At 47.6% G+C, this 27,969-nt stretch overlaps 1 protein-coding gene across 1 annotated transcript; it reads right to left on the bottom strand.

Annotated features, from left to right (window-relative positions):
* Positions 1–89: 89 nt before the first annotated feature.
* Positions 90–27,365, bottom strand: LOC109023710 (liver carboxylesterase 1-like). Its single transcript, XM_031002870.3, has 12 exons — positions 27,238–27,365; positions 25,060–25,193; positions 21,468–21,621; positions 19,730–19,837; positions 16,207–16,311; positions 13,349–13,387; positions 9,195–9,335; positions 7,207–7,287; positions 6,798–6,945; positions 2,839–2,970; positions 679–751; positions 90–382 (listed from the first exon to the last, which is right to left on the bottom strand). The coding sequence occupies exons 2-12, from the start codon at positions 25,188–25,190 to the stop codon at positions 196–198; spliced, it is 1,299 nt and encodes a 432-aa protein (XP_030858730.2). The 5' UTR covers positions 25,191–25,193; positions 27,238–27,365; the 3' UTR covers positions 90–195.
* Positions 27,366–27,969: the final 604 nt, after the last annotated feature.

The raw sequence follows: 27,969 nt of genomic DNA, 5'->3' as shown, positions 1-27,969 counted from the left end.
AAAGATCTTTTATTGCCAAAGCTGAGGTCACAAATAAAAAACTTGGTCCTTCATGACCTCAGCCCCCTGCCCCCTACCCCCCACCACCAGACAATTCCCCAACTATGGTAAGATGCCTTCTGAACCTGCAATCCCTTTTGCAAAAGACCCCAGTCTTGGCTCCTCCAGGTTCCCGAGGCTGGATGGACCTTCCGTTCACAGCGCAATGTGTTCTATCTGGGGTGGCTTCTCCACTGCCTTCTTGGCAAAGAGTTTGGTCCAGAAAGCTACTTCCTTGTCCTTCAGCTTCTGAAGGGCTGTCTGGGTGTTAGCACCAATCTGCAGGTACCCTTCCTCCTGGTTGTACTCTGGCCAGTGGGGCAGCCCTTCCCCATTGGGGTTTCTGGAAACAAAATCAAATAGAATTGCCCCAAAGCTGCTGTATGTTCCCAACAATCTTCAGAGATGTGTGAGGACGCCCAAGTTATCTCTGTCAAGAGGCTTGTATATCTCCAGAGACGGGGAGTTCACTATCTCCGGGGACGGCCTCTCCATTTGTAGAGAGCTCTCATTGTCAGAGTGCTATGGTCACAGGGTCAGAAGTTTGATCGCTAGAACCTTAGAAGCTGTCCCTTCCCAGTAGGCATGCCCCGCCCCCCACCCTCACCAGCCATGCTGTGTCTTTGCCAAGAGCCTCACCCATTGCGAGCAAAGTTGGCCCAGAATTTCATCACCATCTTGCTAAGTCTGATCTCCTCTTCTGAGGCACCCTCTGTGGGGAAGAAAAAAAGCCTATGTTACTCAAAGTGTGGTCCGCGGACCTGCATTGTCAACTTCACGTGCAAACCTGCTAGAAACATAGTCTTGGCGCATGCTCCACACCCACTGAGCTGAGGTCTGCACATTTAGAAGATCCCGGTGGATTTGTGTGTACTTTACCTTTGAGTATGGCTGACCTAGGGCTCAGCAATGGGGATACATCATTCCATGTGCTTGTCCCACCTCCCAGGGTTGCTCTGTCTTGTGTCTTTTCTCCCTCTCTTGCACACACCCGCAATTCACATTCTGAAATATAACGGAACTCAAGCCTCCTAAGGGTGCATAATTGGGACATGCCCAGTGGCGATGGTGCGTCCTGAGCAGCCATGGGGTGAGTCTCATGTGATCTGTAACAGCTGAGAGTTAAGGCTTAGAAGACATCGTGAAAGGATTTTTTAAAATATTGTAAAATGTAAACTAAAAATAAAATCCTAACACCCCCAACTCACTGAACAGACCCTCTCTGGGCTAAGGGGACCCCAGAAACGTGTTGAACATGTATGTTTAGCCAATCTGTTCATATAAAGCTTCTACCCAACCCCTCCTCGTTCGATGAGCCTGTTACTGGGCTTGGCCAGAGGCACCTTCCCAGCTTGAGGGATAGCAACTTTGCTGACTATAAACCGTATCAAAAATAAAGTCTTCTCTCCCATGTCAAATTCATACATCCTATGATTTCTAAATTAACAATTATTAATTATATTAAATTTAAAGGTTTATGAGGTTTTGTTAGAGACATAAAGGCAGAAACACAAACCGACACACATTAGACCTGACTCAGGGTTAACACCAATTCTAATCTCATCCTCACTCACATTCTCAGCACTTCTGGGAGAAGGAAATTGATTGGTGGTTTCTCAACCTAGAGCAGGGCCCTGCATGTATCCCTCCGCCTATCTTGTTGATGACACAGGCCAGGATTCTGAGTGTTGGTGGCAGAGGGCACATGATATACATCCTCCCTCATGTGTGTTAGAGTAGGAGGAAACTGGGGGGACAAGCCAATGACATTCAACCCTGTCACAGTGAATCCTGCTGACTATAAACCATATCAAAAATAAAGTCTCTTCTCCTATTCCAAATTCATAATCCTGTGATTTCTAAACTAACAATTATTAAATGTATTAAATGTAAAGGTTTATGAGTTTTTGTTAGAGACAGACAGAAAGACAAACCGACACACATTAGACCTGACTCAGGGTTAACACCAACTCTAATCTCACCCTCACTCACATTCTCAGCGCTCCTGGGAGAGGGAAATTGATTGGTGGCTTCTCAACCTAGAGCACCCCTGCATGTGTCCCACCACCTGTCTTGTTGATGACATAGCCCAGGATTCTGAGTGTCTGTGGCAGAGGGTACATGGATGCACATCCTCCCTAAGGTGTATTAGAGCAGGAGGAAGCTAGGGGACAACCCAATGACATTCAACCCTGTCATAGTGTATCGTGCAGGAGACCCCCCAGCCACCTGTCTTGTTGATGTCACAGAACAGGATTCTGAATGCCTGTGCAGAGGGTACACGAATACACATCCTCCCTCAGGTATGTTAGAGCGGGAGGAGGCGGGGGACAACCCGATGACATTTAACTCTGTCATACTGAATCCTGCAGGAGACACCCCCCCCCACCTGTCTTGTTGATGTCACAGGCCAGGATTCTGAGTTTCTGTGCAGAGGGTACATGGATACACATCCCCTGTCAAGTGTATTAGAGCAGGAGGAAGAGGAAGCTGGGGGACAACCCAATGACATTCAACCCTGTATAGTGAATCCTTCAGGAGACCCCCCCACACACACCCGTCTTGTTGATGTCACAGAGCAGGATTCTGAGTGGCTGTGCAGAGAGCACATGAATACACATCGCGCCTCACATGTGTTAGAGTGGGAGGAAGCTGGGGGACAACCCAGTGACATTCAACCCTGTTACAGAGAATTAGTAAACTAAGACCAGGAGAGAAGAAACTTGCTGAAAGCCACCACACCAAGACTGAAACCCAGATCTCCTAACTCCAAGCTCATGGAGAGCAAGGAGCCATTACCTTTTAAAAATGGGGCCCCAAAGACAGAGAAGAGCTCATCCCCGTGGTCTCCTATCACCGTCTTGGGTTTCATGTCTGATGAGAAGCTTGGACGGTACTGAAACTCATACATGTAGGTGGGTGCTCCAGCATCTGAGAAGACAAGGATTCATGCACAGTTCATCTTGCCAGACACACACCTGGAGGCTACCAAGGTCTCCAGCTCTGCAGGAAACCACTGACTGTCAGCACAGTAGAGAAACAGAGTCACAGGAAAGCTCAGCGACATGCTCCGGGCTGCATAGCTGGTAGAGGTGGAACTGGAATTAGAGCCAGATATTTGTTCAATGAACAAATGTTTAATGAATGAATGTGGAAACCCTGGGTCAATTCATTTAAAATAACTGCCGGTGCAGGGACACTGACTCTGCCTCATAAACCCCTTTGCCTCCTGGTACATTCTCACACAAGACAATCTCTCTACATCTGGTTACACTGGATGTAATTCATTGATAACAGACTTCATTCACTTGGACCCCACCTCCACCCTGACAGGTGTCTTCTGTTCTGCCTCGTTTTGAGCATTTCCAGTGTTTTTCTCACCCATCCTGAGAAGACTGAAGCAAATCCAAGTTGCTTGTCTGAACATGAGGCTATTTAAATACAAACATATGCAGAGAGGGAACAATCTGCCTCTTGTGTCTCAAGAATCTGCGGCACTCACTGCTTTATATCTCACTGTCTCCATGTGTCTTGCTGCCTGCCTGGCCTGGGAGTGTTATGGTGTTAAGGCAGTAAAGTCCTGGCAGAGAAAAGAAGGGGCTGAGCAAGGGTGACCTTGCCTCTCCCCTGCCCTCTCTCCTTCTGCTCTGCCCTCTTCTCCCACCAACAAAGCTCTCCTGTCCCAGCCCCAAGAAGATGCCAGTTTCCCAATGATTGGCTCTTTGGAGCCACAAATCACTGCCCCTTCAGGGCTACCTCGTGGGCCGCCTGGTCCTGTGCCTCAGCACTTTGAATTTTCCACCTCCTATGTAATTTAAAAATCATTTTGAAATTCCATTTTAAAAATCAAATTTAAAACATCACTCATAACTCTACCACAGAGAACACTTCTTTTTTTATTTTAACATATCTCTCTTTTATGTATATAAACTTGGGATGATATTATATATGTTATTTTGTAATATAGTATCATCACTTTTTGAAAACAATTTTGTTGTAGAGACAGGATCTCACTATGTTGCCCAGGCTGATCTTGAAATCCTAGGCTCTCACAATCCTCCCACTTTAGTCTCCCAAAGTGCTGAGAGTGTAAGTATGAGCCACCACCTCCAGCCATCATTTCTTAACATCCTTAAATATTCAGCCACAAAAGGATTTAATAACAGGAGCTCACGCATCCCTAACCTCATGCCCCACCCGCACATGTCATTTCAATTTGAGAATGAAGAAGAATCTATTCACTCATCTTTGTCAGCCTCCTGCACTGCACCCTCGGCTCAGCAGGAAGCGTGCTTGGGAAGATGCCATCCTTCTGTGGCTCTGTAATCCACCTGTTAAATGGCTGCTCCAAGGTCAAGCAAAACTTGCTAAAAGGAGGGTTTGACCTTGCCTTTGCCATTCAAACATTTTCCAAAGGAACTCAGAGCCAACTATAGAGGAAAGAGTTTTGTGAATGGTAAAACTTATTATAGGCAGCATGCTGCCCAAAACGTACTTTGTCAAACCTTTTTGGCTAAAGCGATTGATATTCATAGAATTCCTACAGTAACAACACAAGTCTTCAGAGGAAAGTAGGGCACAGTTTTGGGCAATGACAAATGGGCACAAGAAGAGAAGCAGAGACAATGAAAGACATGTCATGAAAGACATGCAAAAGAAAACAGGGTGATGTGCTCTTTTTGGTGGGGCAAATTGGCAGCATTAACTTTTAACCTTGGTATCCAAAATGAGAAAGTAAATTAAGAAATCCACGTTCTTATGCACTGGAATGCAAATTTGCGTTATTTGCCAAGAGTTCAAAAATATTTCTTTGGTCCAGCCTAGTTATTCACTTCTAAAAAGAATCCCAAGAAAATTATTAGACATGTGGTTAGAGACATATAAACATTAGGCTGAGCCCAATGTTATTGTAGCATCAGAATGTGAGCAGCCAGGCTAAACATCTAACAGGATAGGAATATTAAAGTCTATTTAATACAGCCATTTCATGGAATAAGGAATGCTTTGATGAGTTTGTATCAACATTGAGAAAATCCTCAAAACATAGTGTTCTATGAACAAAAGCGAAATATAAAATTGATTTTTAAACTACATAGGACATGGAAATTCTTTAGAAGAAAGTACAAAAAAATTTATACCACTTGCCTCCAGGTGGGGGAAATAGGAGTGATATGTAGTTTCTTCTTTACGTGGCTCCATATTTTTGAAACTTTCTGCATATTAACTTTAACATATTAACTTTATGTTCAGAAATGTTGTTTTTATCAAAAAGAGTGAGACACAACAATAAGTGAAAGTTGATAAGATCTGTGTAGACCTGGCAAACAACAACAACAACCACAAAAAACCCTGAACTCAAAGTTATGGGAAATCAGATGAAAAACAGAGGTTCAGTATTGCTCAAACCATTGGAAGATGGAGATGGGAACACTATATATAGATCAGATGCAGAGCATGGGGCAAAGCCAAGTTTAAGACAGAACTGATTCAACTCCAGTGGTCCTGGTTATAGGGATTTATCAGGACTTTGTGAAGAAGTGAGAGTTATGAGCACCTGCCCCTTCCTGTGCAAAGGTGTGTCTGGGCACCTGCTACTTCAGCTTTAGCTATAGCTTTAGCTTTAGCTTATGAAGTTCCAAATTTAAAAACCCTTCCAGCATGGTTAGAGAGAGGACATTTCCTGGCTTGCAGACTAGGCGAATGAGAGCTGGAAGAAAAAGAGGAGTCCTGTGAGCCTCCTCTAGTTGGCACCCAGGAGAGGACACTCCTCTAGAGGTAAGCCCACACATCCCTAACCTCATGCCCCACCCACACAGCCTTGGGTCAGTGGTAGAAGGTCCCGCATAGACCCTGTCCTTGCCCTGTGCTCGCATGTTCCTGCACACACCGAGATAGACAAAAGCCAGGCTCAGACATTGCCATTCTTCAGACCACCTCCCCGACATCCACCACAGCTCTTACTTTTGGCCTTCTTGGTCCTGGACAATCCTCTGGATCCTGTGCAGGGCTCCCACTGTTCTTCCAGCTCCAATGCTTAACAAGCTTGTTTGCAGCCAACTTGGACCTTAAAAACCTTCCAAGACTCATCTTTCAATATTTGTCCTACAGCAGCCCTATGTCCCATGATAACTCCAGGCATGGAGCCCTTGCAGCAGATGCTGTCAGTGTCTCACCCATATCCCCTCTTCCTGGGCATGCCAGCCTGACTTCCACCTCCAGCATCTGCAGCTCCCGGCCTGAGGCCTTTGTCTGGTAACAAGAGACTACTCTGCCCTTATGTGCAGCAGGTCAAAGTCACAGGGAATAAACAACTCCTTGCAAGAGCCTTCAAACAATGACAAGTGGAAGCTGGTGGATAAATACCCTGGATCCCTTGGTGCTCAGATGGGAGGCCCCTGAGTGCTGTATTCTCAGTGTTTCCTTGAGTTTCCCAGCTCCAGTTGTCCACAGAGGATACTCCCTTGTCACGGCATCATGGATTGGATTCCATCTCTTTCCTCTCTCACTTCCCCACCACCCTACTGCTGTTATCTGGGATCATCACCTTAAAAAACCACTTGCCTCTGGATGTTTTTTCTCACAGTCTGCTACTGGCATAAGCCAAAATAAGACAGCATCTCACTCTACGCCATATGGAATCAGCTTTTGAGGCCTGACCCTTGGCTGTTTCCACATCTGTCTATGCTGGGAGGTAGGTGAGTCAGATACAGAAGCTGGTGGGGCCCATATCCCTCCCCTTTTCGAACTCTAGGACTCACCTCTGTGGTTCCGGGCCACAGTCACAGATGGGACACCGAACAGCACGTCCCCCATTAAGTCCAGGAACAGGTCTTTCTTTTTGACAGGGTCGTCTGTTCCTCCGAAGTACTCCTCAATGGCTTCTGGAATCAATTCCTTAGGAATGAGCTAAAATAGATCAACAAAGTGACAACCACCCCCGGTGAGCGATGTAGCTTCTCCAGCCCACCAAGAAGGGCTGCCTCAATGGTGAATCCCACAAGCCCTGTGCAACTCCCCGCTAGGGTGGAAAGCAAAGTGGGAAAGGTGGAAAGATGGGGGAAACCCTGAGGCCCCAGTCTTCATTCTGCCATTTAATTGCTCTATAATTTGGGCAATCCTTGTCCCTCTGTGGGTCCTAGCCAATTCCCATGATTCCTAGACTCTTACCACAAAGGGATAGGACTTCCACAAGAGTGACATGGCTGTCTTCTGGTCCAGTTTCCCTTCGGAGAGTGGATAGCTCATCAACTGTTAAAAAAAAAAAAAAACAGCTAAGCATTTATGAATCATTGGGAATTAACGAGAAGAAACAAACTGACGAACCAACCAAACCAATGCAGACTGAAAGTCCTCCAATATTTTGGGCTTTTAAGGGCATGGGTTTTTACTGAAATGGGCAAAATCAATGAATCAAATGGGCTTATATCCAGAAACTCAAGCATTGCAAAGATTACAAAAAAAAAAAATGTGGAGAAACTGTGACAGTGTTTTGCAGTGTGTGTGTGTGTGTGTGTGTGTGTGTGTGTGTGTGTGTTTTGTGTGTGTGTCAGGCTGGGATCCCTACAGTGGTCAGTGACATGGAGAGGGAAGGTGTCTGCCAAGCCAGTGTGGAATAGAGGGCTCTGGGGAAGAGGATGTAGACCTCCCTAGTACCCCCACCTGTCACAGATGACACTGAAAGCCTTAGAGCCTGCCTTCATGGCTTTGGTCTTTGGTATAACCTCTGAAATCCTTCTGAGGGGCGAACTTCATATCTCTTGTCACAAAACAACTGTGCCCAAATCTCTGCACTCAGAGACTTGACCAAATTCTAGCATTGCTTCTAGCAGCTTAAGGCTGTGTCCCTAGAATGACTCCAGTATCCTTAACATACCTGCCTGGGAAGGCTCAACTCTGCCAGAACAATTTACTCTGCTCCAGCCAAAACCTGGAGAGAAGCAGACAGGCCCCTGAACCCAACTAGAGCAGTTACTTTAGAAGCCTGCAATGATAAACACTTTCTCTGCTCTTTGGGATGGAATTTACCACCCAACCCCATTTCCTTGAGGGCCTGAGAGCCTTCTCTTTGCAATGCAAACATTCAGGGAGCTCACTCCTGATCTTCCCAGTCCTTGTGGAAAGAGTAGAGCCTGACTTCAGTGGGTCCTTCCTGCAGTCTAATGCATGGCTTCCTGTCCTGATGATAAGAGAAGTTTGTTTCTGCTTCAGGTGAGCCAGGATGAAGACATCCAGGCGGTCTAGTCACATGGACCAAGTCCCTCTCCATAGCCCACAGTGCCTATCCTTTTGCACACTCAGCCTTTAAAACAGCGCCAGGGGTTACTTTTGGGGATTTGAGTCCAATCCATACTGGACTCTTCTTTCCTCTGTGCAATTGTGTTACTGAATAAATTCTGTCCTACTGCTTTAATCATGGTCAGCTTTGTGTGTCCTCGACTGGAAGGAGAATGCTTTTTCAATTTTAGAAGTCAATCTTTCTTTCTTCCACTTTTTATTCCCAATTTTTATTTTAGGGTTGGGGGTACAGGTGCAGGTTTGTTACATGGGTAAATTGTGTCTCTGGAGTTTGCTGTATGGATTATTTTGTCACCAGGTATTGAGCATAGCACCCGATTAGGTGACTTTTCCATCCTCACCCTCCTCTGACCATTATCCCTCAAGTAGACCCTGGTGTCTACTGTTCCCTAGAAGTCAATGGGAAATCAAAAGAAGCCACTTTTTTTGGATCTTTTCAATGAGGTGATGAAGAGCATGAGTGATTTATGGGGGAACTACGCATACCCAGCCCAAAGTGGGAAGCCAGGAAGCCCCCGACTGCCTCTCCGGACTCCTCAACTCCTTTCCCCTCGTAGGCCCCCTCAGTTTTCCCATCTGCACAGTTATTTTCTCTACTGGCCCTCCCAGCACAGACACTTCAGGATTCTTCAATAGGAAGACAATCAGAGAGTCTGGGGAGAGGGGATCCCAGGGCCCTGATATCCTGGTGACAACTGTGCCTTCCTGGAGAAGGTTTCCATGGAAATGTTAACTCCTGCTGAAGGGAACAGCTGCCCAGGACTCAGCGCGGTGCTTGGAGAGGGAAGCACTCCTGGGACCAGAGATGGGAGGGCTGATGGGGGTGAGTGAGTCCCTCTAAGAGGCCTGCACCTTCTCACCGTTGGAAGAAACCAGCCAAATTCCTTCCTGTTAAATCCGACGATGTAGGGGACAGTGTGGAACTTCCTTTCAGCTTGAAGCTCCTCGGGTGTTTTTGGCAGCACCACTCCATCAATCACCGTGGGTGTGTGGGGGTAACTCTGGGGGAGAGAGCAGCACAGTGCCTGTGATTCCCACCCTAGGTCACAACCATGTCCCCAACTCTGCCTGTCCGAGGGTGAGACCAGCACCCTAGACCGGCGTGACTTTGGGCCATGGCTATGCACACACAGGGTCCTAACTAAGGAGGATAGATGTGTGACTCAGGGACAGAACTTCAGGCAGAGGCTGACACTGGTCAGGTGACGAGGAGAGGAAGAAATCTTCACTCAGATTGAAATACATATATTATCTATATAAAATTACATGTCTATATATTTCAATTTGAAGTACATGCATTTCCCTCTCTCTGTCCACAGTTGATTTTCGGTAGTTCCAGCAGTTGCTTCCGATAAAGCTCCCACAAGTGCTGAATTAGAGAATACAGAGTCATCACTCAAAGGGGAAACACTGGGTTAGGTCCTTGCAAACCTCTGGCCACAACATTTTCATCAACCTTCTTTTATGTGTGGGTTTCTGTTGAAAGACACTTTATATAATACATAAGTCTTACAAAGAATTAATTATAAGTAGGATTACTTTTAATAAAACACCAGCTGAAAAGGCCTTCCCATTTTTTGACCCTGGGTAAGATGAGTGTAAATTTCCTGTTTTCAACCTCACAACAGTGCTGTCCATCCTGCTTTTTAAAAATTCCTTCATCATCTCATGAATCTCCCAATGCAGTTGCTTTTCCATCTTTCCACAGCTGCATCACACACAGTAGGTGTTACTTTAGCACTTCCCATCACAGCCTCATGTATGAACTGGCCAATTTCCTCCTCCTTTTCCTGGATGTGCAGTTTTGTGGATTTTTCAACACCGAATGCATGGCCAGCAGCACTGCCCTAGCTTATCTCACACAGGCGCCTTCCCGGTAAGGCACAGCACAGCCTGCTTAGCTGAGGAACGCTAGACAGCAGCGCTACTCTTGGGGGCAACTCTGAACAGTGACATCACCACAAAAAGCACAAAAATGCAGAACACATGGCACAAAATTGACCATGAAGAGGACACTTGTTAGCATGAGAGATGAAACAAGAAGACAAAGGTTGCCTTGCCGGATCTCAGATGGAATGAGCCCATCATGCAAATCCAGCTTCCCCTGCTCTGTGCCTGCCTGTGTGTGACCATGAAAGTGCCACCAGTATCGATTTGGGGTTATAAGGACATTTTAGGAAGCAGGTGAATTTATAAACGCAGAATCCTTGATTAATGAGGAGAGATTGTGCTATCTATCTGTATTTAAATGAGAGCTGTTATTGATCCATGGGTGGCTTTGAGGAGGTACGGAACCCTCATCACTCAAGGAGCCTAGACTAGGACGGGATTCCCTACTAGAGAGAAAATCATGAATAAAAGAATCAGTGATGAACTCACAGTATATTGATCCATGTCCTAATTTTAGGTTTTACCTTTGATGAATAATTTTTATATGGTCACAGATTAGAGAGAGCCTGATTCATGTGTTGCCATCAGGGCAGCTGGTTCTGGGTACAGTTGAAACAGAGCATGGACTTTGAAACCAGATTAACTGGATCTGAAGCCTGGCTCTGCTACTTACTGGCTGGGAGTTTCATCTGTTTGGGCCTCATTTTTCTCATCTAAGAGGTGCGTTATTGTGAGGATTAAATGGCTGAATACATGCAGAATACTTAGCGCAGCACTTGGTGTCTGGAAGAGCTGAATAAATGTTAGGTATTACTTGTTAGCAAGGTTGTTGTGGGTCCCTCTCATAGACCCCAGTCCTCTGTGCCATCTTCCCAGCTCCATGCCCTATGGGCTGTATTTCCCTCCCAGATATCAGATGCAACTGGACAATTCCTAGCTTTTTTTGAGACCCTATGGCTTCCGGGACCTTTGTTCTGCTTTACAAAAGCCAATGAATGACGAGCTAGTTCGGGCTGCCTGGGGGAAATGTTCTGTGAAGTGGACCAGACCCAGCTGGACAAGGTGCAGATCCTAATCCAATATGGCTGACAATATGGAACAGGATTGGAGTGCAAGTCCGACCTCCTTGAGAGGCTGTGCAGTTCAGGCAGGGCTGCTGTGGGAGGCCAGCAAGAGGAGCCGCCCCTCTGGAAGGAAGATGCAGGGCAGACTACGTGGAAGAGGTGCTGCCCGCCTGCAGTGGGCTCTGGGCAGTGACTGATATTGACAAGTGAGGAAAGGAGTGAGAATTTCTAAAGAGCGGGAACCACATGAGCAAAGGGACACAGATATCACTATGCAGGGTAAATTCCAGAAACACCCAGGAGTTCTGGGCTTGGAGAATTATCGTGGGGCAGGTTCTAGAGGGAGGGACAGGTGCAGAGCCTACCTTCTGTACAGTCTGGCACATAGTGCGCACGCAGGTGTGTTTTGAAGGACTAACTGCATGGAGGGAAGGGAATTTGTTTCATAAGGAAGGTCAGGCTTTTAAGAAGTGGGGGTGACGCGCTCTAACTCTGTTAAGGAAGGCCAATCTGGCTGCACCATGAGACATGGAATTGGGGAGAGAATGTGAAGTAGAAAAGGATAAAAGTTGAGGAGAGAGACAGGATTGCCCCAGTTGGGTGGCAGCCAAGTGGGAAGACTGCCATCAGCAACAATGACAAGTGATTGTTGTCCACTTAGAGTTTTCAAGTGGCTGCCCTGTGTGGGTATGACCTTGCTTCTGCCCGAAAACTCAGGACATCCTCCACTCCTCTCCCTTTCTTACCCCTAGCATCCTGTCCATCAGCGAATCCTCTCAGCTATTCCTTCAAAGATATCCAGACTCCAACCATTCCTCCCATCCCCACTACTACAGCCTTAAGCAACCAGGAGCCGTTGCCTGGATTATGGCAATGCAGTGGCCCCCCAGCTGGTCAACTGCATCCACTCTGCCCGTTTCCTACAGTCTATTTGATCACCAGGGGCAGAGTCCTTTGTGAAATCTAAGATCATGTGACTCCTCTATTCAAAACCTCCAAAGGCTTCCCATCTTGCTCAGAATCCAAATGCAACTACTTTAAATGATCCCTCTCCCACTTCCCATTACCTCTTTAGCCTCAAGCCAGTCTGTCCCCACACTCCATCCTCTCCAGCTGGACCTGCCAATTCCGTCGGGGTCTTTGCAGTGGCTCTTCCCTCTGCCTGGAATAGGCTTCCCCAGGTTTCCTGATAGCTGGCTTCCTGCCTCCTCCAGAGCTTGGCTCAAATGCCACCTTCTCATTGAGCCATTCCCTGATCCTGCTACTTAAATTGAAACCACCTGCAAATTCTACCCCTAATGCTGCACACCATCCAACAGAATACATACTAGATTTGCTTTTTTATTGCACTCTACCTGCACTGTAATGGAAGGTCCCAAGAGGGCAGGGAGTCTTTCTTGTTTTACTCCTATATCACCAGCTCCTAAACAAGTCCTGGCATACAGGAAGTGTTTATTAAGTCTTTGCTGGATGAATCTCGTGTACTCCGCCTATGACCATTTAGGAGAGTGCTGTGACCTCCACGGAGGCAGCAGAGAGGACAGGATTGTAAGATTCGTCAGAGGTGATGTCACCAGAAACTGTCAACCCATTGGGAGGTGGGGGTGGGGGTGAGGAGATCAGGAGGATATTGTTGGAGACTCCTGTGTGCTGGGAGGAGTTGAGTGTCCTTGGACTGAGATTCAGGCTTCCCCTCTCCGTGGCTAATCATCCCTGTTATCTCTGCCTCCCAATAGTGGAACGTTCTGGTTCAACCTCCTCCCATAGTGCCATTTTGGGGAGCAGAAAATGTAAAAAAGCAGGGGAGTGGGCAGAGCCCAGGGCACACAGAGGTGATGCCTGGGAGCACTGGACTGGGAGTCATGAAAATGGGTTCCAGGCCAGCCACTAGTCTTCCTGGCTGTGTTACCCAGGTGAGTCACTGCCCCTCTCTGGGCCTCAGCATCAAGCACACAGGAGTTACTATAATTACCCGAGAGAGGATTCTTTCACTCATAGTTAATTGGAGCTTAAAGGTGCTAAGACTCAAAACCTGCAATCAAGAAACAAAATGTCCTTACCTCTCTGGGGTCTCCATGTAAGTCCAGAGTTAAGAAATTCTGTGAAGACAAAGGCAGAGGATGTGGGTAAGAGGCTTCCCAGGAGAACACTGAGCTGGGTGAGTGGGGCAACAGAGGTGTCAGGTTCTCCCTCCTGGTGCCGAGCTGGCTGGGCCCAGAGGAAGTGGCAGGACTCTGGCTCTGCTGGGCCTGAGCACAGGGTGAAGGTGTAGAACGAAAGAGTGGGCACTGGCATGGGAAGGATGGGCCAGGAACTCTGAGCCAGCATTGCTAGAGCTCTGGATAGGACACCTGCTTTTGGAGCCTGCCTTGTCCCCCATCCCTCTCCCCTTCCTGTTCCCCAGGGAAGAACACCCCCATTCTTTTTCAGGGATCTCTTTCTTTCCCCATCACTCCATGAATTCAGGCATCTGTATGTGACCTGGGGTGCTCCATTTCCCTGATTGCAGGTATTAGTTCAGGGATAAGTATACATCCATGTCAATCCAATAGAGTTTACCCCAGAACTTTTGTAGGAATTGTTTGGAAAGAGGGTTTCTAAGAAGATAGGATGTAACTCTAGAGTGCTGTTGTCTTTAACCTTCCCAGAAGATGTATCTGCCGAAGAGTGAAGTCAACACAGAGTTGTGCAAGCTGAAGGATAGAGAATGGTAGATTCTCAATAACATTCAATAGGCATCTGGATCCAGCCATGCCTGAAACTGTCAACTCCTGAGTTTTTCAGTTAACACAAGGATGTTATTCCAACACATTCCTTTTTCCATTCAAGGCACCTTGGGGGCATTTTCTCATCTCCGATTACACAGCTCTGACTCATAGAACTCACTGAAACTCACCCTACCCCATGCTTCTCTTTGGTGTGTGTTCATGAAGATTGCAGTGATTGTATTGCTGCACTGTAGCTCACGTGTCTGGCCTGTTCACAGGAAGTAACCAGTGCAGGTCTCTCCATTAAGGGTTGTAGTCCCACTAGCCAGAAGTGTGTGTGTGTGTGTTTGTGTGTGTGTTTGTGTGTGTCTCTGTCTGTGTCTGTGTGTTTCTCTGTGTGTGTGTCTGTGTGTGTGTGTCTCTGTGTGTCTGTGTGTGTGTTTCTCTGTGTGTGTGTGTCTATGTGTGTGTGTTTGTCTGTGTGTCTGCATGTGTGTGTACTGGAGGCAGTGGGTAATCATGGAGGCGCTCCCACAAGATCTCAGAAAATCTCAGAAGGATGTCCCAGGATCTTAGGGCTGGATTTTCCCAAAGTTACCAAGATTTTCCTTTTAAGCTGGGTCCTCTGATGCCACATGCAGAATTGCTGGAATGTTTGCCTCCTTCCAGGCATTAGAAAACAGTTGTGTTTTAATTCCTTGAACACTTTGGTCATTTAGAGCTTGAACCAAGACCTAAGCTCCAAGACCACATTGGACTCAACCCATGTAAACACAAGCAGAGTCCAGTGGTAGCAGCCAGACCTGAGACCCAGGAGTAGCCTCAGGTCCAAGGAGGGATTCCAGAGATCAGGCTACTCATGAGCTTGGAATTCATACCCTTCTCCCTCAAAGGCAATAGTTCCCAATGGCCCTGGGTGCTGTGTCATCTGGGTGTTTGTCCTGCTGGGCTTCCCTGTGATGAGAGACTGCCACAGCTGTCCGTCAATCATAAAGGTCCCCAAGTCCTAATATGTGAGGACAGCAGGAATGGCAGAAGATATTCTAGACCCACAGGTGTGGGTTCTGGGTCCTACAGTGTTGCCTCTGACTAACTGGAACTGTGACATGAGCCAATTACAAAATTTATCTGTCTCTGTTACCTCTATTAAAATGGGCACAATGATCTCAATGCTGAATTTCTCAAGAAAGATAAGGTGGAGTCAGAGTTAAGGGCAAGAACTCCCGAATTCCGCTGTCTGGTCTCAAATTTGGCTCATCCACCTTCTCTGTGAAGCACCCCTGATGACTACAATGAATGCTTCCCCTCTGTGCTGCCACCATACTCAACCTGCAAAGTGTATGTGAGCAGGGACTACGTCCACTTCATGTCTGTTTCTCTACCTCTAACACCCACCCCTACATACTTAGCATGGATGGATGGGTGGATAAATGGAGGGATGGATGGCTTCGCCAATAGCTGGAGTACAGTTGAATTGGATGGATACATGAATAGTGGGTGAAAACTAACAGATAGGTGATAACTGGATTGTTGGTTTTGGAGGAATGGGGTGATAGAGTTAAGATACATGGTGGCTGGATGATGCATGAATGGTGTATTGATTGAAAATAGGTAAATAAAAAGTTATGAACAGATTGATATTAGATTGATAAAAAGATATCAGTGAATTGGATGAATTAGTGAACACATAGATGGATAAGAAGTTCATTGTAGATGGATTACTGATTGAGTGGATGGATGACTATCCTAGGATGACAACTGAGTCAGTCTCAGAAAATCTAGAAAACTGGACCACCACCAGGTCTAATACAGACAGTTTCTAAGTCAACCAAGATAACTTGTGACATCTTTCTGAAAATCTTTGAGCTTAATATCTCCATCCCCCAAATTCAGCATGATGGTGTCCCCCGGGGAATGTGTAATGTTTAGTTTCTCAAAAATACATCTGAAAACAAGAATGGCAAAATATTAAATTTTGGTCAAATAGTAAATTTGGTCAACTCTTTATCATGTTATTTTTTGACTTTCTTTTTATACATTTGTGCCATTTTATGATTAAAAAGGACAAATTAGATTCCCCATTCAGATACTGAGACTCCTGAGACTTGAGAAATTGTCCCAGGTAACTGTCCCAGGGCAAGAGGACAGCTGAAATGAAGAAGTCTGGGGCCAAGTTTACAGGGTTTGGGCTACGGGAACAGGCAAACTACCATTTTCAATGTCGTCTCCAAGAGCTCCTCTTCCATCTTCTGACGCCGGCAGTGAACCATGACAGCTGAGTTGGTGGTTTCACACCCAACAGTGTTAGCAATTTGCTGCAAAGATCACAAGCAACAACAGAGTTCAAGAGCAAAGTCCCTTCCCTCCATCAATATGGAAAAAGATGTTCTATCCTAACTAAGCCTGACTTGTACAAGTGGCAGGGGGCAGCAGAAGAAACTCTAGACCCACATGTGTGGGTTCTGGATTCCACAGAGCGTTGCCTCTGTTACTAATCACAATTGTGGTATGAGCCAATTACCCAGTCTCTTATCTCTGCTACCTTATCTCTATTAAAATGGACATAATCATCTCAAGCTGAATGTGTCAAGAAAGGTGAGGTGGAGCCGGGGTTGGGATGATGGAATCTTGAATTTACTTGTCTGCTTCCAAATCCTGGCTGCTCCACTTACCAGCCATTAGGCCACAGGCAGTCCACCTGATTTCTTTGGGCCTTGGTTTCTCCACTCATGGATGGTAATAATGACTGCACCTACCTCATGAGTTAATACATGTGGGAGAGTGCCATGTCTTCCACACAATAAAAATGTGCAGAATTGCAGGAGGCCTAAATAAGATGATTCACACAGGACCACTTCAGAAAGTAGCAAATGTGCTTTAATGGTGAGTTCTAAAGAAAAACAGGGTCTCTTCCCTTGCAAGACATAGATGGGGTTTCTCAGCTGAGTGAGGCGTCTGTGGCACAGCCAGGAGTTTCCACCTGCACATTTGTGTACTAGAGTCCCAAGCAGTAATCAAACATGACTCTTTAGGCCGCAGGTCAGCTATGTGCCCATCAAAGACCAAATAGTAAATATTTGAGGCTTTGTGGGCCATGTGGTCTCTGCTGCAACTTCAAGACTGCTGTTGGCATGAAACACAGCCAGAGACAGAAGGTAAATGAATGGGTGTCACTGTGTTCGAGGAAAACTTCCTTTATGGACAATGAAATTTGAATTTCATATGATTAAAAAAAGTCATCCTTAGCTCAAGGGCCATGCAGGCATAGATCCAGATCTGGCCATGGGCAATGGTCTCTGCACTTTTGTCCTGAGTCAAGCCACAAAGTAACAACAATTAATACACCAAGAACCTCTTTTCATCTTTAAAAATATGTAAAAAATATAAAAATTTAAAAAGCCCTCCCGAGGGAGAGGCTCCCTTCTGCCTGACCTAGGCATTGGGGTCAGTCTGCCCAGCATACTGTGGTTTCCTACTTTCCTAAGAGTTCAGGGACATCGAAGCAAAGACGGGACAGTGAGCCTCTCTCTTAAGTGACCTGGAATTGGGGTGGAGAGCTGCTAACATAAAAACACTCATTTTTCACAACAGAAAAGACAGCCTGACTACTTTCTGGAACCAAAGGAGAGTCCTTAAGCTCAGGGGCAGATAGGGTGCTCATGCAGACTGGAAGCAAAGTGCAGCCAGAAAGAAGGGCACAGAGGGAGAGCAGGCAGGCTCCACGGTCGGGGAGTCAGGGCAAGTGCACATGCCCCCAGAGCCCCGTGCAGGATCTCGGACAGAATCAATGCCCAGGGTGTTTCTCGAATAAACAAACAGGGACAGGGAGAAGTAGAGGGTGAGAGAGAGAGAGAAAGACAGACAGACAGAGAGAAAGAGAGAGAGAGAACATGAGTAACAAAGAGTCTAGGATTCCCATCATTTTGTAATTCCTGCTTCCTGTTTTTGCACAAAGCCCATCCTCCCAGATCTCTATTTCCTTGAAAAATAAATTCTCCTTTTAAAAAGAAGATTTTGGGACAAGGTCTTGCTTTGTTGCCCAGGCTGGAGTGCAGTGGTGCAAACACAGCTCACTGCAGCGTAGACCTCCTGGGCTCAGGTGATCCTCCCACTTCAGCCTCCCATGTAGATGGGCCCACAGTCTTGCACCACCATGCCCAGCTTAATTTTTTGCTTTTTGTAGAGACAGGATCTCACTTTGTTGCCCTGGCTGGTCTCTAACTCCTGGACTCAAGCAAGCCTTCCGCCTCTACCTCCCAATCGCTTCAGTGATTCTAGGAGAACATCAGCTAGAACCCATGGCAAGGATGACCCCTGAGAATTCAGAAGCACAGAGCCAAGGGGCTGGGGGCATTCAGCGGGAGACCTACCTCAGCCAGGGGCTTGACGTCACCCTTCTCCACCAGAGCAGGAGTGAGGGCCACATCACTCTCAGAAATTACAGACATGAGCCACGACATCTAGCCAATCCTCCTTCTTGACTTAAGTCTGGTCAATGGGCAACTGTTCCTTATAACCAATGAATTCTAAAAATATTCTCAAAAATTCTAAAAATTCTTGGAATCCCCATTTTCTCTCCTCCAATGTGCCAGCCCTTTAAGTTTGAATGCTTTCCTCAAACAAGCTCTCAAAGCCACCAAATTCCTCCACGCCACTGGCTCCAGTGGGTGATCCTCAGCCTAGGTCTGGATTCCTATCGATCACCTCTTCCTTTGGCTTCCAACCATTCTCCAGATGATGACAAAATCCTTGCCACGGTCCTGTGCAGGGTGGCCCCTCCCAATGTCCCCACTCTCAGTACTCGCCACGCTCCCCCTGCTCTCCCTGCTCTGGCCACGTCGGCCCTGTCTCTGTCTCTCCCTCGTGATTGGGATGCGTCTTCCTGCCACAGGACATGTGCACGTGCTGCTCCTACTCCCTGGACGTTCCTTGCTCCTGACTCATTGGTCACTTTTCCAGCAAGTCTTCCCTGGTAACCTCTTCCTGCCCTAGGACTCAATGCTTTCTGTAGATTCTGCTGTGGCAGCAAGTACCTCACCTTCACTGCTCTTGTCATAGGTGACACTTTCTAGTTGTGAAATTCTGTAGCTATTCATCTATTTCCTACATTATAGCAGAAGCTTGGGGAGTGTGTTAGGTGTCTGGCTAGAATGCAGAGCCACATAGGGCCATGTAGTGTCCATGTCCCCTCCACACGGACATCTGGCTTTGAGCCAAAAATGACCTCTGCACACCTCTTCTTTTTGCCTTTGCTTACTCACCTAGTTTTGTTGTGTGAACAAATGAATCAATGAGTGAATTCTCCAGGAACCATCCCTGGTTATCAGGTGCTCAGTGTGGAACCACTTCAGGCCTACAGCCCACAAGTGGGTCCACAGAACTCAGACCCTGAGAGACATAAGACACCATCACTGCCCAACACGGCACCAGGTCCTGGCACGTAGGAGGAGTATGGTCACAGACAGGGCACTGTACTGGCTGTCTAGGCCCTTGAGCTGGAGTCTCAGCTCTGACCTGATCACCTGCTGCCCTTGGAAAATCCCTTCTAAGCCCTGTGTCAGTTTGCCCGGCTGTGCAACTGAGAGGTTGGGTGTCTCCCCACACTTCCTGCTCAGCTACTGGTAGGGCTTCAGTGGTTCTAGGAGAACATCAGCTAGAACCCACGGCAAGAGCGACCCCTGAGGATTCAGAAGCACAGAGCCAAGGGGTGGGGGCGTCGAGGGGGAGACTTACCTCAGCCAGGGGCTTGATGTCACCCTCGTCCAACAGAGCAGGAGTGAGGGCCACACCACTCTCAGAAATGGCCCGGTGGAAGAGATTCTTGGACAATGGAGAGAAAATCTGGCGGCAGAATGGAGGGGAGGAGAGTTCATGTTCAGGGGTGGGGTCAGTTACTCGCTCGCTCTTCCGGACTACATCCACCTCAGCTCTGCTCTGGCCCATTCCCCTGAGATCCTGGGCTCAGTAGACACGATGGCCACTAAACTCACTTGGCCTGCTTGCCAGGCTCACCTCCCACCCAAGAGAACCTCCCACCCAAGAGAACCTAAGTGGGATCTGGACAGGGCACAGGGCAGGGATATAACAGGAGGTGTGTGGCAGCCCAGCCTAACCAACAAAGGTATTGGAAAGGCAGCTTAGCATCTCCTAGCCACGACTTTCGATTCAGCATCTCTGTTACTCAGGGCTTATCCAAAAAAATGATCCTGGAGGCACACGAAGATTTCTAAGGATGTCTCTGCTGTTTACAATGGTACACACTGGACATAAACCAAGGGTCCAATATTATGAGATTGGGCAAATAAATCGTTTTTCATTCTTTTCGTGGAATACTGTGCAACTGTAAAATATACTATTACGGAAAACATTTAATATTTAGTAAAGTATTCGTGTTGTATTATAATATTCAGGAAAGTACTTTCGTAAATAAAAAAGACAAAGATTGATAATAGATGATAGATCTATTGATAGGTAGATGGATGGATAGATGGATGGACAGATAGCTATAAAGTCATGTAAAAGAAGACTAGAAAAATCCATGTCAGACTGAGCACAGTGACTATCCCTGTGTTGTGGGATTGTAGATGGCTTTTGTTTTTCTTGGGCTTATCTGTATTTTTCCTTTTTCTCTGCTTTAAAAAGTATAAAAATGTTTTCCTCTGCGTATTCAACTACAAAACCAACACAGGATTGAAGACTCCAGAAGTGGGCTGACCCTCTGCCCACCTCCAGGCAGGCGGAAGGCTTCCTACAGCTCCTGGCACTTCTCATCTGGTTTGTGATCCCAGCTCCCCCAGTGTCTCCTGCACCCAATCCCCCACCCCAGCAGGACTCCTCGCACCCCCAGGTTGTGTCTGTGTCCCACAACCCCTGCCCCATCCCTCCTTATCCCCGGGTCCATCCCTCCTTCCTCTGGCCTCCCTGCCCTAGCTCACCTGGCCTCTCAGTCGCAGAGGCTGTTGCCTCCTTCTTGGGCATGAACCAGCCATCAGACCACCGCAGAGGAATTCCCAGCATGCTCAGTGTCCATGTCCCCTCCACATGTAGATCTGGCTTTGAGCCAAACAATACCTCCGCCCACCTCTTGTCTTTGCCTGCCCTTACTCATAATTTATGCCTATCCCTACTTCCCAAGAGAAGGGAAGTGAATCTTCATATTAAAATGAGTGGGAGAGAGAGAGAGACAGAGAGAGAGAGAGAGAGCTCAGCCAAGCTAGAAGAGAGGAATGCCACCATTGCAGGCTGCAACTGGAGATTCATATGGCCCCGGGACACTAAGCTGAGCCCTGAACTACCTGGGGGCCAAGAAGAGCTTGGTCTTTAGCTTTCCTGATGCTGGACAGTGAGTAGGGTCAGTCCTGAATCCAGGCATTGTAAGCAGAGGTGTGCATAGCTGGATTGACAGGTGTCCAAGAGGTCTCATCAGCATCACATCAACAGTGGGGTTGGGCCCGGTGCAAGGAAGACTCACAAGAACAGAGACACTTTCTGCTCCCAATGACTCTCCAAAGATGGTCACAGAGCCTGGGTTTCCTCTGAAGATGGCAATGTTGTCCTGGACCCAGTGCAGGGCAGCCAGCTGGTCCAGGTGACCCCAGTTCCCCCGGCTGTGTTCATCCCCTGTGCTGTGAGGAAGAGAACCGGTTGAGAGTGGGGAGCAGAGATGTCATGGCAGGACCTTCGGGACAACAGATGTGGCTGGCGGCTCTCAACAAGCGCCAAGGTGGGTGGATCATGAGGTCAGGAGATCGAGACCATCCTGGCTAACACAGTGAAACCCCATCTCTACTAAAAATATAAAAAATTAGCTGGGCGTGGTGGTGGGTGCCTGTAGTCTCAGCTACTCGGGAGGCTGAGGCAGGAGAATGGCATGAACCTGGGAGGCAGAGCTTGCAGTGAGCCAAGATCGCGCCACTGCACTCCAGCCTGGGCGACAGAGCAAGACTCCATCTCAAAAAAAAAAAAAAAAAGAATAAAGCTGGGCTTCATCCCATTACTGGGTATATACCCAAAGGATTATAAAATATGCTGCTATAAAGACACATGCACACATGTTTATTGTGGCACTATTCACAATATCAAAGACTTGGAACCAACCCAAATATCCATCAACGATAGACTGGATTAAGAAAATATGGCACCATATACACCATGGAATACTATGCAGCCGTAAAAAATGATGAGTTTGTGTCCTTTGTAGGGACATGGATGAAATTGGAAATCATCATTCTCAGTAAACTATCGCAAGGACAAAAAACCAAACACCGCATGTTCTCACTTATAGGTGGGAATTGAACAATGAGAACACATGGACACAGGAAGGGGAACATCATACTCTGGGAACTGTTGTGGGGTGGGGGAAGGGGGGACGGACAGCATTAGGAGATATACCTAATGTTAAATGATGAGTTAATGGGTGCAGCACACCAGCATGGCACATGCATACTTATGTAACTAACCTGTACATTGTGCACATGTACCCTAAAACTTAAAGTATAATAATAATTAAAAAAAAAGAAAATGCGGCACATATACACCATGGAATACTATGCACCCATAAAAAGAATGAGTTCATGTCCTTTGTAGGAACATGGATGAAGCTGGAAACCATCATTCTGAGTAAACTATTGCAAGGATAGAAAACCAAACACCGCATGTTCTCACTCATAGGTTGGAATTGAACAATGAGAACAGTTGGACACAGGGTGGGGAACATCACACACCAGGGTCTGTCGTGGGTTTGGGGGAGGGAGGAGGGATAGCATTAGTAGATATACCTAATGTAAATGACGAGTTATCAGCTGCAGCACACCAACATGGCACATGTATACATATGTAACAAACCTGCACGTTGTGCACACGTACCCTAGAATTTAAGTATAATAAAAAAAATAAAAAAATAAAAAAAAGAATAAGGCTGGGCTTCAGCATCTCTGAGACCCTGCCTTGCCTTGCTACAGTTGTGATGTATGGTTCTGCATTCATTCAACTGGCAACTATTTACTGAGCATCTACTATATGCCTGACACTGTCCTATGAGCTACAGCACATCTGAGAGCAAAAAGGGCAAAACCTGTGATGACACTGAGCTCCCACTACAGATCACAAGCAGATAAACAGATACATAAAGAGAATATAATGATGTCAGGTAGTGAAAGTGCATTGAGGAGAGGAAAATAGAGTAAGGGAAAAACAGGGGTGGGACAGGGGGTGCCATTTCAGATCGCAACCAGGGAAGGCCTTTTGGAGGCAGTGGCATTTGAAGTCTTGGAGGTAAAGACCTTCATAAAACAAGCACAATGAGCAGTGAGCCTTGCAAATATCCAAAGAAAGGAATTCCAGGCAGAAGAAAAGGCAAGTGCAAAGGCCCTGGGGCCCAGTGAAAGAAAGTGTGAGTCAGGACGTGCAGCTAGAGAGCCCTGGGGCCTGGCAAGAACTTCGGCTATCATGGTAAGGAACATGGGAAGCCCCTGCAGGGTTTTGTGCAGAGGCATTGCATGATTCAATGCATGGGTTAAGTGATCACACTTGGTACTGTGTGACTCAGCCTCAGTATAAAAGCAGCAGAGATCTGAAAGTAAGTGTTAAGATCATAATCAAGGTGAGAGACAGAGCTTTGGCTGGGGTAGGAACCAGGGAGAAGGTGCGAAGTAGTGGATTCTGAAGGTGGAGCCAAGAGGGTTGTGAGAAAAGAGAGAGTCCAGGCTGCTCACAAGGCCTTCTCCTGATCCCACGGGAGGATGTGGCAGCAGCAGCTGAGTGGAGGTGCGGTGAGAGGAGGAGGGGGTCTCTGTTGGGGAGGGGCAGTGGGAGTCAAGGATTCAGCTTGTCCCTGGGAAGAGTAGGGCGCCCTTTAGACAGCCGGGGCGGGGATAAGGCAGTGAGTGACGCCTGAGGGCTTCAAAGGTGAGGTGGACTGGAAACAGGGGCTCTGGGCTGCTCCTTGGGATCACTGGGAATTAGTAGGGAGGGAGAGAGAGACAAGAGAGGCCTGTGGACAGGGAGGAGGGGGCACCAGGAAAGGGGCTGGGAAGGAAGCATGTCACAGAAGCTGAGCAGCCATTGGCTGCTGCTGGGAGGTCCTGAGAGGTTTGGTGGAGAGCAGGGAGAGGTCATTGATGACCGTGATGAGACCAGCTGAGTGGCGTGTTCAGGAAGAAACCTGACTGGCATGGATGGAGGAGATACATGGAGGAGAGGAAGTGGAGAGAGATCATGAGGCAGCTTTATTGTAATGGGGAGCAGAGTCACAGACTGTGGCTGAAAGGGATGAAGGTGATACAGCCAAGACTGGCCTGGGATGCCTTGTTGATGGGTAGACCAGAACCCATCCTCCATCTCCCTAGGCCGTCTCATCAGTGAGTGGAATCCCTCCCATAGCCCTCGCATCACTCACTCGGGATTGGGGTGATGGGATGGCCACACTAAGAAAAGGATCATAGTAATTGCACCTTGAAGGAGATCTGACTCCTGTCCCCATGGAGACCTGATGAGGAGGACTCTATCTTTGCTTCCCACACTTGCCAGATTTCAAGCAGAAAATGGGGTGAGTGGGTCCCAACATTCCTCCAGGAAGGGGTCAGATGCTCCCACACCCCACCTTCTGCAGCGCCCATTCCTTCACCCACAATATGCCCTGAGCTCCCTGTATGACTCTGCCCCTTCCCTCCTTTCCATGAGAAGTCAGATGTGTCAACCTTCAACAGCTGGGCTGCATGCTAGCTGCCATGACAGAGAAATGCAATGTGTGGGAGCAGCACAGATGAAAAGGAGATGAGTCTTTCAGTGGAGCTAACTGGGGGCTGGGTCTTGCCGGATGAAGAGGAGTTCTTTAGGTAGAGTAAGCATTCCAGGCAGAGGGAACACCACATACAAAAGCTCAGAGGCAAGTGGACCAGTGTGGCTGGGGAGTGAGAGGGTAGGTAGTGTCCAGTTATGAAGGTGCTTGTATGCTACAATGAGGAACCTAGCTAAGGTCTCCTGAGGGCTGACATGACCAGAGCTGGTCCTAGTAGCCTCATGTTGGGGGCCAAAGGTGCAGTGAGGAGAGTCCAATTTCTTACCTGAAGAATCCCCAGATGCCCAGGCGGTGCTGAATGGTCACCACGACCACGTTTTCATGGGCTGCCAGTACCTGCCCATCAGAGGTTGATGCCGCACCCACCATCAGCCCCGCTCTGTGGATCCACACCATCACCTGGGCAGGGGGGAAGCAACATACTAGTTACAGGACACAAGGCCAGGGAGCACTCAGAGGGCATCTTGTTTGGTGACCTGCCTGTTGGTCACAACTGAGGGAGGATGTTACCCAAAGTTCACAAGTGCCCAGCAAGGTTGCAAAAGGCAGTCTCTCTCCTCCATAATTCTCCCAACTGGGGCCCAAGCCACCACCCCACTGCCCCTTCTTTCTACCCAGTCTCCAGTGCCTCCTCCTCGCAAGGCTCTTCATGCTGAGAAAATCATCACGGGCATAGCAAACGCTACGGATTCATGTTCTCCAACTCACTCCCATCACCCTCAAGCCTGGACTGTTCATGCACTCACCATACCCATGGGGCAGCCCTTGTATCTCAGCTTCATCTCAGTTAACTCTTTCATGGTGAAGTAAACTTCTCTGTGCATGAATGATTGTCTCGAGAAGCACACATGCCTGTGATGGTGTCTCTTCCTCAAATGCCTCCTTTATGCCTCTGCATCCCCAGATCCTATCCATCCTGCAGAGCCCAACCTAAAACCCACCCTCTTCAGGATGCCTTCAGTCAATGGACTAACACTGTCTGAGAACTTACTATGTGACAGGGACTCTGCTAATACCCAAGGATGAGAGTAGGTACAATTCCTAATGCAAGGTTCTTGCATTTTAAAAGTCCACATAGTGGGGAAGAAGTGAGAGTGGCTAAAATAATAATATTGTAATAATATTATTCATGAAATATAAAACAACTCATAACATAAACTATGTACGAAGTGCTGTTCTAAGCACGTGTAGTTCTAGAACCTGTGGCCATTCCTGGAGGTTTTCCTGCCTCCAGGTTCCCAGAGCTCCTGTTTCTCCCACACCTCTAATCCCTGCCTGCCTCCTGTGGAGGGATTGAGTGTGCATTCATCTTTGTGTGAAGGCTGAGCCCGAGTGCTGACCTCCAATAACATGCTGAAAGGAGGATATGCCTCTACCGCACAGAAGGCAAGATCCTTGAAGGCAGGGGCTGTGTGGAGTGCGTTCATGTTCCTCCTTTCCCTGAAGCCCCAGGTCTAACTGTGTATATGGGGCACTGAGTACACAATAGAAGAATGAATGAATGAATGAGTAAACCTTTCTCCCACTTCCTGTGTCTTACAAAGCACATGTAGGGCCAACTTCTAGTCCCATGTTCGCAGACCTGCTCCGCCACTCCTAGGCACCATGCTACGGTGCCCCTGGGAGACTGGCTGGACCTGACACCCCTTCCTCTTTCACCTTGGGGTGGCCTTCTTTGCCAGCAGACACTCCCAACCCTGCAGCTGGCAGCCAGCCCCATCTCCTGCCCTTTGTTTATTTGGGAAATGCTGACACATTGGGTCATCAGCCTTTGCCAACACAATTAGGGAGGGAAATTAGGTACAAAAAAATCCCAGATATTTGGCCAAAGGCAAAAGGAAGAGCTTCTGGGATTGTCCCAGGCTCCACCCCCAACACCCGTACCCGGACAGTGAAAGTTACCCCAGATGGATGTTGGTGTGCTGGAGAAAGGCCACATACAAGCTCAATGCCCTACTCTGTGTCAAAAAGCACTAGTTTGAAGATCAGAAGACTTGAGCCAAAACTATCCTACTGGGTGACCTCCCTTTCCCTGTCTGGGCCTCGGTTTCTCTATCTGAAAAGGAAGAGTTGGGGTGTTGGCTTTTCTCTAAGTTCCTTCGACCGCTAACATTATTGAAAATCATGTCTTACCCACTCTGGGTATCAGATTTTTAATCTAGTAACTAAAAGTAATCATTCTCATCCTTCTATTATCATGAGGGAACTTGGAACAATTAAGACGTTCATTAAAGAGGCACAGCAAACTCCCCCAGAGTCCCTATGTCATGAGGGGAAACTGAGGTGTGGAAAACCTGTGTTTCCTGTAGAGGCTCTGGGGTCCTGAAACAATCCTGGCCTGTGCAGCTCCCTCCCCAAGCTGCCTTCATCCCCTTCTGATCTACACTAGAATATCTGGGGTACTGGCACTGACACGCCTTGACCAAGGGATCCCACAACTTACCAGCAGCCTGTTTTTCTTGGTCAAGTCAGCAGAAGTGTAAATACTGAGGTAAAGACAGTCTTCAGAAAGCTTGAGAGGAATGTTCTCCTTTCGGCTGGTCAATAGCTCTGAGAGAAACTGCCCCGCCTTGGGATCTTGGGTGCACTGGGGAGGGGGAAAGAAGAACCCCTGAAGTTCAGCCAGATCTAAGCAGGTGTCTTCTAGGGCAGCGCCTTGGACTGGGAGGTTTAAGCCTGAAAATGGACTTGATATTTACAGACTCACGACATCGTAGTGGGTAGGAGGCTATCAGGGGCTTCAGGTGGGGGCGCTGGGACTCACTAAGGTCTCCTAAGACCAAGCAGAGTGAGAAGGGCTTCACACCTCTTTTCTTCCCGGAACCTTTGGAACTCCCAGCATTGAGGAGGGGAGACCACCAATACACTGATCCTCCCTTGGAGGTGACATTTCTCACAATATCTTAGGGGTAAAATCTTTGTGGGACAACGTCAGAACTGTGCTCTAGTTTTGTCTCTCCCATGCATTTACAGGGTGACCTTGGGTGAATTCCTTTCACATTCTGGGTCCCAATCTGCCAGGTCTATGTGAGAGGATTGATTTCTGCATGAGTCTTGCAGCCCTGACATGCCAAGATTCTACCATCTGCCTATCCCAGGCAAGTGCTGTTGGTTGCCCTGATGAAAGATCTCAAGGATACAACATAGATGAACATTGGTATTAGTTATTGCGTCC

The sequence above is a fragment of the Gorilla gorilla genome, chromosome 18 (genome assembly GCF_029281585.2).
Source record: "Gorilla gorilla gorilla isolate KB3781 chromosome 18, NHGRI_mGorGor1-v2.1_pri, whole genome shotgun sequence".
Taxonomy (NCBI): domain Eukaryota; kingdom Metazoa; phylum Chordata; class Mammalia; order Primates; family Hominidae; genus Gorilla; species Gorilla gorilla.
This window is presented reverse-complemented; position numbering and strand designations above follow the sequence as displayed.

Excerpts from the sequence above, each read along its gene's own strand:
- LOC109023710 (XM_031002870.3), bottom strand. The coding sequence starts at position 25,190 with ATGGTGTGGATCCACAGAGCGGGGCTGATGGTGGGTGCGGCATCAACC. Across the intron at positions 13,388-16,206 it reads TGGAGACGACATTGAAAATG|AATTTCTTAACTCTGGACTT; the intron begins GTAGTTTGCCTG and ends TTGTCTTCACAG. Across the intron at positions 7,288-9,194 it reads TTGGCTGGTTTCTTCCAACG|TTGATGAGCTATCCACTCTC; the intron begins GTGAGAAGGTGC and ends TTTTTTTAACAG.